Genomic DNA, 13344 nt, shown 5'->3' with positions numbered 1-13344 from the left:
CAGCTGCAGCACCTGTGCCAAATAATGAAGATCTCCTGGAAGGAGCGTTTGTCAAACTTGGAAGTACTACAAAGAGCAAACTTTGCCAAGTGTATAAACACTACTTGATACTTCTCAGCTTCGCTGGACCAGCCATGTTGTCCCCATGGAGAAGCATTGTCCACAAAAAGCCATCTTCTATGGTGAGCTTCTCAAAGGCAAGTGCTGGCATGAAGGGCAGCCTCGACGCTTCAAGGATGTCGTATAAAAAGGCATCAAAAGGCTATCAAAATTCCTGTTGACACCTGAGAATCCACAGCAAGGAATTGGCAGCGAAAAGTCAGGTTCACCATGTACCTGAAACGTGGTCCCATGGGAATTGCATGCCAAAAGCGATTTTATTGTTTAAATGGCATCTATAGGGTCTTAGTAGACAGAAAAACTTGGGTGGCAATTTTACTTTTGGGAATTTGGGTTTTTGTGGGGGCTTAAACGGGGGTACCGTCATTTCGCAGTTTATCGCCCGAAATGAAAGCGCTAATATTGATATAACTATTTTTATCTCTTAAAATATGAATAGGAAAATTATGAAAAAAAATCAGGCGTCTTCCTCATATCATCATTCATTTATGTACCAAATATTTAGTTGATATCTGAAATAATTATTGATGTTTATGTATTTCCAGATATGCACTTATGAAGAAGTTCACCCGTTTCAAAGCAAGGCCTGTTGATATTCAAATATAACGGACGTGACAATTAACTCACTCACCTGCATCATTTGCGATAAAGGCAAGCGGAAGGGCTACACCTTTGTACAGAATGTTACATCAGATTCTATTGGTAACATAAAGAACTTTGCCGAGAAGCGAGCACAGTATGGAGAAACGCAGTATGCACCTCTGGCTGAAAATCTGTCAAAGTTGTCTGCATCTGATATGGAAAACATCCATTACCACAATGAATGTTACAAACTCGTAGTGCACAAAGGTATGCTGGAGAGAGCCGAAAAGAGATTTTGTGAAACATCATCTAGTGAATCACAAATGCGACCAGCTAAACTCGGACGTCCATCCTTGGCACATGATGAGGATTCTGTCAGACGTGTTCGCATGTGTTGCCCAATGGAGCCAAAGACAAAGTCCTGTGCGTTTCTCTGTGATAATCCGACAGATGGAGAGTTGCATCTTGTCCTGACAGATACGATGGGGACCCGCTTTCTGGACATAAAAACGAAGACACGTGATGACAAAGTCCGAGCAAACCTGTCACTGTTGCTTGAAGTTGGTGATGCCGCTGCAAATGAAATGTGGTATCACAGAGATTGCTTACGAAATGTTGAACGCCAATGCTATTCTTTCAGATTTGATTGTACTGGGGTCGATGATAATTAATATCACCAAGCATATGTGTGACATTGAAATTGTAAATGCATACAAATGTTCGCTCTCGTCTGGTGCTGTTCTAAGTATGAATGATGTTAATTATGAGTATCTGTCAACTTTGACTGAACATGGTGTTAGTGTGGATAGCTCTTACTTCAATTGCCATCTAAAAGGTTTGATAACAGAAAATATCAGTACTGCTGAATTTGTCAGGCCCCATCGACTCAATGAAAGTGAGCATATCATCAATAGCAAAACCCTTTCAGTTGCTGTTGGTAAAGTAATACCCCAAGATTCGGAGGAAACACTTAGCGACATTGTTAGAGTTACTAAGTTGCTTCGTGATGAGTTGTTGAATTGCAAAGATAAGAGGCACTTCACTGGTAACATGTCGTTTGAAAATCCACCAATGATAGCTTTCTTTCTGAAGCAGCTACTCTTTGGCACAAATGCACACTCTGTTTCTGGTAAGCAGGATGGAGCCATAAAGAACATTGTCAGCAGTGTCTCACAAGTACTTGTGCAAAATGTAAAGAGTGTCAAGCAAGTTCGCCAGAAGCCGAAGTCAGATGTTGGATTTGTGTCACACACAGAGACACCACTGAACATTGATATTGGAACGGAGAAGTCAAAGGCTTTGATAGGACTGCACAACTTCACTGGCGCGGATTGGGGTGGAAAGTTTTTCAGTATATCGAAGAAAGCGTGAATAACCAAGTTCCTGCAACTACCTTCAAGCAGCAAGATTATCAAGACTTTCCAGATCTTTGGATGTCCAGACAGTCTTCCTGAAGCTGATGTTGTCAATGTCGAGACGTTCGTCTGCAGTGTATACTCCTGCAAAAGTTTGTGCGTCACATTGCCAGATCTTCGATGGGAGGTGTTCAAGGTCAAGAACTTTGAGTGTGAAAAGCTTCCACCGACGCGAAGCACTCTGAAACCTCACATACAGCGTGCCAACCTGATGTCCAAAAGAGACAAAACCTACCAAGAACCAAGGCCAAAGAACCTGCTCCCAGAGGGCAATGGATGGAAACTAAATGACGACAAAAACCTTATACCAGTACAATGTCTCGAAAAGCCAGCACCACGTGTAGTACTTGAACGAGTTTGATGTGGATGCAAAGGTGCGTGCAAAGAGAAAGTGAACTGTTCATGCCATTAAAAAAAATAAAAATAAAAAAAAATAAAATTAAATTAAAAAAAAAAATCGCTTGCCATGCACCGACTGTGGAAACATGAATGACTATAGTATTTGTGATGAAGATGACATGTAGCCAATCAGTTAGCCAATGTATTAAGATCAACAAATGACCCAATAAGATTCATTTAAGATTCTACATTCATTTAGTCTATTGCTAGTATTCATCTAGATGTTGAGTGGAGTAATTACTGGTGGTAAAAGGTGGTATGAATGTGTGATGATTACAGAAAAGTATATTTTTATTTCCTTTATTTGTATCAGTGCTATGAAGTCATGTCATGAATATTACATGTTTTATCATATAATACATTTGTCCATTTTTTCATATATATATATATATATATATATATATATATATATATATATATATATATATATATATATATATATATATATATATATATATATATATATATATATATACAAACATATACAATCATATCGTGTAAATATCACAGTATATGCCTAAATAATGGAGCAAAGGAAAGGCAATTCCTGACACTAACTGGTGCTGAGGTTGTTAAAATCTTCTAGTCACGGATGACTTATTTCTGCATTGGATACTTATCTGGGAAGAACATACTTCATAAAATATTGCTACGTTACTATCATCGATTAGGCCGAGCATTCATTTATTGTACATATATTAAGTTAGAATTGTTATCTTGCCAAAACGAAGTTTTGCAAGATATGTCAGCTTGTATGTTTTTTTTTTGGTTTTTTTTGTTTGTCTGTAATCACATATAAAAAATTCTGCAGAGCACAGTTATCATCGGAAATTTTTGTAACTTCGCATATCAGAGGCCTATAGAGGTACCTTTCAGAGCACAAAATTTTGAAGGTCAAGGTCAAAGGTCAAGGTCACTTTGGCGCAAATCAGGGGAGTCGACGAAACCCTTATTTTTTTAGTAATTTTGATCAGATCATCTTCATACTTCATGGGAATATAGTTCATGGTCTGGCGCTCAGCTGATTAATTTTTGGTGGCGATTGGCCTTGACCTTCATATGTTTTTTTTGTTTTTTTTTTGGTCTGTAATCACGTATAAATCACTCTGCAGAGCACAGTTATCATTGGAAATTTTTGTAACTTTGCATATCAGAGGCGTATAGGAGGTCCCTTTAAGGGCATAAAAATTTTGAAGTTCAAGGTCAAAGGTCAAGGTCACTTTGTCGCAAATCAGGGGAGTCGACGAAACCCTTATTTTTTGAGTAATTTTGATCGGATCGTCTTCAAACTTCATGGGAATAGAGTTCATGGTCTGGCGCTCAGCTGATTAATTTTTGGTGGCGATTGGCCTTGACCTTCATGGTTAGCGCCTCAGGTCAAACATATTTGACCCCAAGGTCAAATTTTCAAGTTTTAGGAACCATATCGTGTAGTACCTCAAATTGAACACCTCGATGAGTGCTTTCTAGATATGTCAAGCTTGAGACATTATGACATCATTTGGTGACGTTATGAGGCAAAAGCATATTTTTCATGGTTAATCTGTAGAACGATTCTCATCGGAATCTCTCGTAGGCAGATATTCCTCAAGGAGTCGCTCCTGGTGGATAGCAGCTCTGTTCACCTCAGTGTAACCTTAAAGAAGTCACACGTGGTCACCTTTTGGCAAGATACAGGTCACCCTGCGGGTGACATTGGTTTATTTTATAGTTGGACACAATCAAAGGTGCTGAAATGGACAAAATCTTAACCTGGTTCAGAGAAGGCGGATATCGTGGTTCACATACTCTGCATATGCCTGGTGTTGGCTTAATGGTTAGGGTGGTGGGCTTAGCATCCGAGTATCCTGAGTTCAAATCCCACTCGGCTGTTGAATTAATACCAGGTGGGGTTGACTCTGCCTGTCATCCTTCCGAGGTCGGCAAAATGAGTGCCAGCATGCTGGTATCCTGTGTCGGAGTGGCGACCCATCCAGGATTGTACCCAATAGCCAAGGAGACTGCTTCGGCAGCACCAACGCTCTGCACAGAGTATGGTCCCAGTGGATGGATACTCTGCATGTACAAATAATATATTTGTTAATACATCAATAATTATTCAGGATATCAACTAAATATTTGGTATATAAATGAATGATGATATGAGGAAGACACGTGATTTTTTTTTCATAATTTTCCTATTAATATTTTAAAAGATAAATATAGTTATAACAATACTCGAGCTTTCATTTCGGGCGATAAACTGCGAAATGACGGTACCCCCGTTTAAGCCCCACAAAAACCCAAATTCCCAAAAGTAAAATTGCCACCCAAGTTTTTCTGTTTATTAACACCCTATAGATGGCATTTAAACAATAAAATCGTTTTTGGCACGCAATTCCCACGGCATGACACGGTGAACCATACTATAAGGAGGCAAACACTGCGGATATAAGCTGGTGTCATCGGGCAATCCCAAATCAAAACACACGAGAGTGTTCGCCTGCAGCAGCATCACCTCAACTTTGATATTTAGTTGAACATCTTCTGTGCACACTGCAACAAAGGCTTCAGGGCACGGATTACCCTGGTTCTTCGTCTAACAGTCAAGCACAAGGACGAATCCCCCAAACCATTGTTATCACTGCACTGACAGACTGGAGAGGGAGAGAGAGAGAGAGACAGACAGAGAGAGAGAGACAGACAGACAGAGAGAGACAGACAGACAGACAGAGACAGACAGACAGACAGACAGACAGACAGAGAGACAGACAGACAGACAGACAGACAGACAGACAGACAGACAGAGAGACAGACAGACAGAGAGACAGACAGACAGAGAGACAGACAGACAGAGAGACAGACAGACAGAGAGACAGACAGACAGAGAGACAGACAGACAGAGAGACAGACAGACAGAGAGACAGACAGACAGAGAGACAGACAGACAGAGAGACAGACAGACAGAGAGACAGACAGACAGACAGAGAGACAGACAGACAGACAGAGACAGACAGACAGAGAGACAGACAGACAGAGAGACAGACAGACAGAGAGACAGACAGACAGAGAGACAGACAGACAGAGAGACAGACAGACAGAGAGACAGACAGACAGAGAGACAGACAGACAGAGAGAGTGATTTAAGAGATTTAGGAGATTAATTTCCATAAGTGACCAAGCCATTCAAATATGACAAAATCAAATGCCTCAGCCTTGATTAATATCACTGCGTGTCTGCAGTATGGCAAAAATGCTGAAAGACATTCAAATATATAACACAGAAGATCATTGAAAACCGCAATAAGCAGTGTAAGCAAGGGGCATGGGAAACAAGCCAACAATACCAGACACAACGCGCCGCACCTGCCAGCTAACCTGTCGGCAGGTCGAGTTGACAAAGGCAGCGGGAGGTGCTGAGGGTGGCAACGATGACACGATGCTCTCGGACATCCCCACCCGTTGGCAAGAGGAATGCATCACGGCCAGGTGTTAGCAAACAGTACAACTGCACTGTGGGATGCACACTTTTCACCCACCGGTGGCGGTAGTAAATCCTAGTGAGTACATGCAGTGATGGAGTATGGCAATGGAAACAAACACAAGAGAAAAGATGGGATGAGATAATAAGGGAGGAATACCGAGAAAGTGCCAAAAAAGAAGATGGAAAGATGGAAAACTAGAAATAAAAATAAAGCACTTTGAGGTGAAAGGAGTGTTCAATATCCAAAAAGATCAGCTTCAAACCAAGAACATTTTGTTGTTAAGCATATCTATATTCACAAAGGCTGAGGATACCTCTCTGCAAGCACTTAATGTTGGTTTGTGTGGTATACTGTCCGCGCAATGATGATGACTACCTAGCTGTACACCTATATTTCCTCGAGCATGAATCAACTCGTAATCACCCAACCAAACATATAGTTTCTTATATTTGGCGATTTCAACAGTCACCATGTCAGCAATAAAATTGTGCACTTCATGATAAAAGCATGGAATTTTCTAGCCTGTCTCTTCCTCTAAGATATATTTTTAGATGTGAAATGATCTTAGATTTTACTTCTGATGACCTTGAGAGGTCAGACCTGGGCATTGACAATTTGCTATTTTAGCACCATGTGTCACAGTAATTTTTGATATGACTTTATGTTTGTCTGTGTCCTGCAGTCATCCACAGATGATTTTCAAAGGTAACATTTGACCTCAATTTTTAAATATCAAAGTCTAAACAATGTATAACAACAATAAAAATCAAACAATAGCAATTTAGATTTGTCTGTACCCTGCATCATAGCATACATATTTGAATGAAAAATAAACTTTTTATGAGGGACCTGGTGTTGTTCTGTCCCACAGAGTTTACATTATACGCATAATGATGTAAAATATAACACACGTTTATCATAATGATGTGGAGAATACCATATGTTTATCATAATGATGCAAAATATACTACATGTTTATCATAATGAGGTAAAAGATATCATACCTTTATCATAATGAGGTAAAAGATATCATACCTTTATCATAATGATGTAAAAGATGTCATAGGTTTATCATAATGAGGAAAAGATATCATACGTTTATCATAATGAAGTAAAAGATATACGTTTATCATAATGAAGTAAAAGATACCATACGTTAATCATAATGAAGTAAAAGATAGCATACGTTTATCATAATTAAGTAAAAGACATCATACGTTTATCATAATGAAGTAAAAGATAGCATACGTTTATCATAATGATGTAAAAAAATCATACGTTTATCATAATGATGTAAAAGATATCATACGTTTATCATAATGAAGTAAAAGATATCATACGTTTATCATAATGAAGTAAAAGATAGCATACGTTTATCATAATGATGTAAAAAAATATAATACTTTTATCATAATGATGTAAAAGATATCATACGTTTATCATAATGAAGTAAAAGATATCATATGTTTATCATAATGATGTAAAAGATACCTTCCGTTTCCCATAAGGTAAAAGATATCATACATTTATCATAATGATGTAAAAGATGTCATAAGTTTATCATAATGAAGTAAAAGATATCATACATTTATCATAATGATGTAAAAAAATATCATACATTTATCATAATGATGTAAAAGATATCATACGTTTATCATAATGAAGTAAAAGATATCATATGTTTATCATAATGAAGTAAAAGATATCATATGTTTATCATAATGATGTCAAAGATACCTTCAGTTTACCATTAGGTAAAAGATGTCATACGTTTATCATAATGAAGTAAAAGATATCATATGTTTATCATAATGATGTAAAAGATGTCATACGTTTATCATAATGAAGTAAAAGATATCATACATTTATCATAATGATGTAAAAAAATCATACGTTTATCATAATGATGTAAAAGATATCATATGTTTATCATAATGATGTAAAAGATACCTTCCGTTTACCATTAGATAAAAGATGTCATACGTTTATCATAATGAAGTAAAAGATATCATATGTTTATCATAATGGTGTAAAAGATATCATACGTTTATCATAATGAAGTAAAAGATATCATACGTTTATCATAATGATGTAAAAGATATCATACATTTATCATAATGATGTAAAAGATATCATATGTTCATCATAATGAAGTAAAAGATATCATACATTTATCATAATGATGTAAAAAATATCATACGTTTATCATATGTTTATCATAATGATGTAAAAGATACCTTCCGTTTACCATTAGATAAAAGATGTCATACGTTTATCATAATGAAGTAAAAGATATCATATGTTTATCATAATGATGTAAAAGATATCATACGTTTATCATAATGAAGTAAAAGATATCATACGTTTATCATAATGATGTAAAAGATATCATATGTTTATCATAATGATGTAAAAGATATCATACGTTTATCATAATGAAGTAAAATATATCATACGTTTATCATAATGATGTAAAAGATATCATACGTTTATCATAATGAAGTAAAAGATATCATACATTTATCATAATGATGTAAAAGATATCATACATTTATCATAATGATGTAAAAGATGTCATACGTTTATCATAATGATGTAAAAGATATCATACATTTATCATAATGAAGTAAAAGATTTCATATGTTTATCATAATGATGTAAAAGATACCTTCCGTTTACCATTAGATAAAAGATGTCATACATTTATCATAATGAAGTAAAAGACATCATACGTTTATCATAATGAAGTAAAAGATATCATATGTTTATCATAATGATGTAAAAGATATCATACAATTATCATAATGAAGTAAAAGATATCATACGTTTATCATAATGAAGTAAAAGATACCTTACGTTTATCATTATGAAGTAAAAGATATCATATGTTTATCATAATGATGTAAAAGATACCTTCCGTTTGCCATTAGGTAAAAGATATCATACATTTATCATAATGAAGTAAAAGATATCATACGTTTATCATAATGAAGTAAAAGATATCATATGTTTATCATAATGATGTAAAAAAATATCATGCGTTTATCATAATGATGTAAAAGATATCATACGTTTATCATAATGAAGTAAAAGATACCTTACGTTTATCATTATGAAGTAAAAGATATCATATGTTTATCATAATGATGTAAAAGATACCTTCCGTTTACCATTAGGTAAAAGATATCATACATTTATCATAATGAAGTAAAAGATATCATACGTTTATCATAATGAAGTAAAAGATATCATACGTTTATCATAATGATGTAAAAGATACCTTCTGTTTACCATAAGGTAAAAGATATCATACGTTTATCATAATGAAGTAAAAGATATCATACGTTTATCATAATGAAGTAAAAGATATCATACGTTTATCATAATGAAGTAAAAGATATCATACGTTTATCATAATGAAGTAAAAGATATCATACGTTTATCATAATGAAGTAAAAGATATCATACGTTTATCATAATGAAGTAAAAGATACCATAAGTTTATCATTATGAAGTAAAAGATATCATATGTTTATCATAATGATGTAAAAGATACCTTCCGTTTACCATTCGGTAAAAGATATCATACGTTTATCATAATGAAGTAAAAGACATCATACGTTTATCATAATGAAGTAAAAGATATCATACGTTTATCATAATGAAGTAAAAGATATCATACGTTTATCATAATGAAGTAAAATATATCATAGGTTTATCATAATGATGTAAAAGATATCATACGTTTATCATAATGAAGTAAAAGATATCATACGTTTATCATAATGAAGTAAAAGATATCATACGTTTATCATAATGAAGTAAAAGATATCATATGTTTATCATAATGAAGTAAAAGATATCATACGTTTATCATAATGAAGTAAAAGATATCATACATTTATCATAATGAAGTAAAAGATATCATACGTTTATCATAATGAAGTAAAAGATATCATACGTTTATCATAATGAAGTAAAAGATATCATATGTTTATCATAATGATGTAAAAGACACCTTCCGTTTACCATTAGATAAAAGATGTCATACATTTATGATAATGAAGTAAAAGACATCATACGTTTATCATAATGAAGTAAAAGTTATCATATGTTTATCATAATGATGTAAAAGATATCATACGTTTATCATAATGAAGTAAAAGATATCATACGTTTATCATAATGATGTAAAAGATATCATACATTTATCATAATGATGTAAAAGATATCATATGTTTATCATAATGATGTAAAAGATATCATACGTTTATCATAATGAAGTAAAAGATATCATACGTTTATCATAATGATGTAAAAAATATCATGCGTTTATCATAATGATGTAAAAGATATCATACGTTTATCATAATGAAGTAAAAGATACCTTACGCTTATCATTATGAAGTAAAAGATATCATATGTTTATCATAATGATGTAAAAGATACCTTCCGTTTACCATTAGGTAAAAGATATCATACATTTATCATAATGAAGTAAAAGATATCATACGTTTATCATAATGAAGTAAAAGATATCATATGTTTATCATAATGATGTAAAAGATATCATACGTTTATCATAATGAAGTAAAAGATATCATACATTTATCATAATGAAGTAAAAGATATCATACGTTTATCATAATGAAGTAAAATATATCATACGTTTATCATAATGATGTAAAAGATATCATACGTTTATCATAATGAAGTAAAAGATATCATACGTTTATCATAATGAAGTAAAAGATATCATATGTTTATCATAATGAAGTAAAAGATATCATACGTTTATCATAATGAAGTAAAAGATATCATACATTTATCATAATGAAGTAAAAGATATCATACGTTTATCATAATGAAGTAAAAGATATCATACGTTTATCATAATGAAGTAAAAGATATCATATGTTTATCATAATGATGTAAAAGATACCTTCCGTTTACCATTAGATAAAAGATGTCATACATTTATCATAATGAAGTAAAAGACATCATACGTTTATCATAATGAAGTAAAAGTTATCATATGTTTATCATAATGATGTAAAAGATATCATACGTTTATCATAATGAAGTAAAAGATATCATACTGTTGTGGTTACCAAATTCGCAAACCACCATTCAGGTCCCTTAGGTGAGATATCTCGGTAAGTACATGTGTAGTTCGGCCCAAACCCGTTGTCTAGTCGGAATACATGTCATTTATGCGTGCTGCGACTCTTCAGGATAGCCGTTTTTCTTTTACTATCTTTAATTTGGACCAACCGCCATTGTTACCACCACCAGTCACAACATCAACCACCAACCACAACGCCGCTTCACCACAACCGCCACGACCTTCACGTCACACCTCGCAACCGTCGCATCGCCACCGTTCTTGCGCCGCTTGTGGGTACCGGTGTTGGACTCGTGCAGGGCGCGCGCCGAACAGCGTGTACAAAACCACGGATTTTCCACTTCAAAAACGGATCAAAAACGACACACGCCCACTTTTGTTCCGTCCAATCGGTGAGCAAGGGGCGATTTGGCCCCGCCCCCAGGGCGTTGGAGGGCGATCGATATATGCAAATTTATGGATCAAAAAGCATTCACGCCCACTTTTTCTCGGGCCAATGGGGAGCGAGGTGAAAGGTCGAAGGGAGGGGGTCAAAGATGAGAGAGCGAAGCCACGGGGCTTATATAAGCGACCGTGTTCGTCAGTCAAGTGAACAGAGAGTTAAGACTTCGCGGGCGGTGGAGTTGGGAAGAAGGAGCAAGAAGGAGCTGGTCGTCGTCGTGTGCGTTGGAGTCGGAGCGGAGGGGACGGAGCTGTGGAGAGGCGGCAAGGGCAGACGAGGGGGTGCTCGCGTCGTGCAGGGAGCTGCACCCCAGGGAGGCCGACAGCGCGACCTGGCCGAGGTGGAGACGCTCGTCGCGGGACTCGAGGCAGAGTAGGAATCCTCTATACCCCGAGCATCAGCAACCCCCTCCTGTTTCCCCCCGCGCTGAGATAGTGCGACCAAGGGGGCCCCTTTCCCACCCCCTACCAGACACTGCCCGCGAGGCCCGCGGAGTTGAGGCACCATCGCTGCTCCGCGTCTCATCACCAGACGGGTAGGCCCGACCCGGTCTCGGCCTCAGGCCCGCCTCATCTTTGAGGGTGTTCTTTTTCTTGGTTTTGGGTATGTGTTGTCGGCGCCGTCTGTGAAGTAAAATTGTATAAGTGTTGCCGTGTGCTCGCGTACTCGGTATTAGATCTGCATTGTCGCATTTGCTTTTTGTGTAAATTGCATTGTGTTTTTCTTTTCTATGTGCTTTTGGTGGAATTGAATATGTGTGCTTTCCGTTCAGCGCGAATAAATGTGCTTTGTGTTGAACTGTTTCCCGCTTCGCTTCGTCATTTCTTTCATTGAATCCTCATCTTGCTTCACGTAAAGGGTTGGTAGTGGGCTGAATACGCCCGATAATTAATCGAACCGTCGAGGTCGACGAATAACACCGCTCGGTTATCCCGATAGTACGGAACGGGTCGCTTAAGTGGCCCGTGTCCGAAGTCGACCTGCGGCGAGGTGCGATCGCCCGGTCTACCCTCCGCGTGGGTACTTAGGTAGGTCGAATTTGGCGAGCAACCCTATCCCACGCGGGGGCTGATTGGCTCGATCGCGGTGAGACCGAAAGGTCCACCCGTGACTGGTTCCCGGCGTTAGTCCGAGAGGGTCACGACTGGATTGTCCGTCCGGTGGGCGACGTGCCGCGATTCGAGTTACGTGGCCGTCAGCACGCCGGCGGGCGCGAATCCGCAACAATACGTTTATCATAATGATGTAAAAGATATCATACATTTATCATAATGATGTAAAAGATATCATATGTTTATCATAATGATGTAAAAGATATCATACGTTTATCATAATGAAGTAAAAGATATCATACATTTATCATAATGAAGTAAAAGATATCATACGTTTATCATAATGATGTAAAAGATACCATATGTTTATCATAATGATGTAAAAGATACCATATGTTTACCATAATGACGCAAAATATACCATACATTTATCATAATGATGTAAAATATGCCATACGTTTATCATAATGATTCAACATATACCATACGTTTATCATAATGATTCAACATATACCATACGTTTATCATAATGATAGCCACAAGTGGTCAATGACCTTTTATTACCTTACTATCAGTATTTTCAACTCATGTCACCATGCAGTTATACATTTATGTATGTGGATGTAAAAATGCAGGTGATGAGGCATGTGCACGTCAAGTTGCTATTGGTCAGAGCTTGGGCTTGAGTACGTCAACCATTAGAACCATTGTCAGTCCACCCTGGATGCCTTCTTGAAGAAGCCTG

General features: G+C 36.4%; 1 protein-coding gene across 5 annotated transcripts in view; it reads right to left on the bottom strand.

Moving 5' to 3' along the window:
- The window catches only part of LOC147011936 (ATP-dependent RNA helicase with zinc finger domain-like), a 310053-nt gene that overhangs the window by 159444 nt on the left and 137265 nt on the right, over positions 1-13344 (bottom strand). For all 5 annotated transcript variants that reach the window (XM_085857677.1, XM_085857678.1, XM_085857680.1 and 2 more), the window contains exon 14: positions 5874-6052. In XM_085857677.1, coding sequence (XP_085713803.1) covers positions 5874-6052 — 179 coding nt within the window. The remainder of the gene's footprint in view (positions 1-5873; positions 6053-13344) is intronic.

Source organism: Eptatretus burgeri, chromosome 15 (genome assembly GCF_056783735.1).
Source record: "Eptatretus burgeri isolate ZD-2024b chromosome 15, Ebu_testis_v1, whole genome shotgun sequence".
Lineage (NCBI taxonomy): Eukaryota > Metazoa > Chordata > Myxini > Myxiniformes > Myxinidae > Eptatretus > Eptatretus burgeri.
This window is presented reverse-complemented; position numbering and strand designations above follow the sequence as displayed.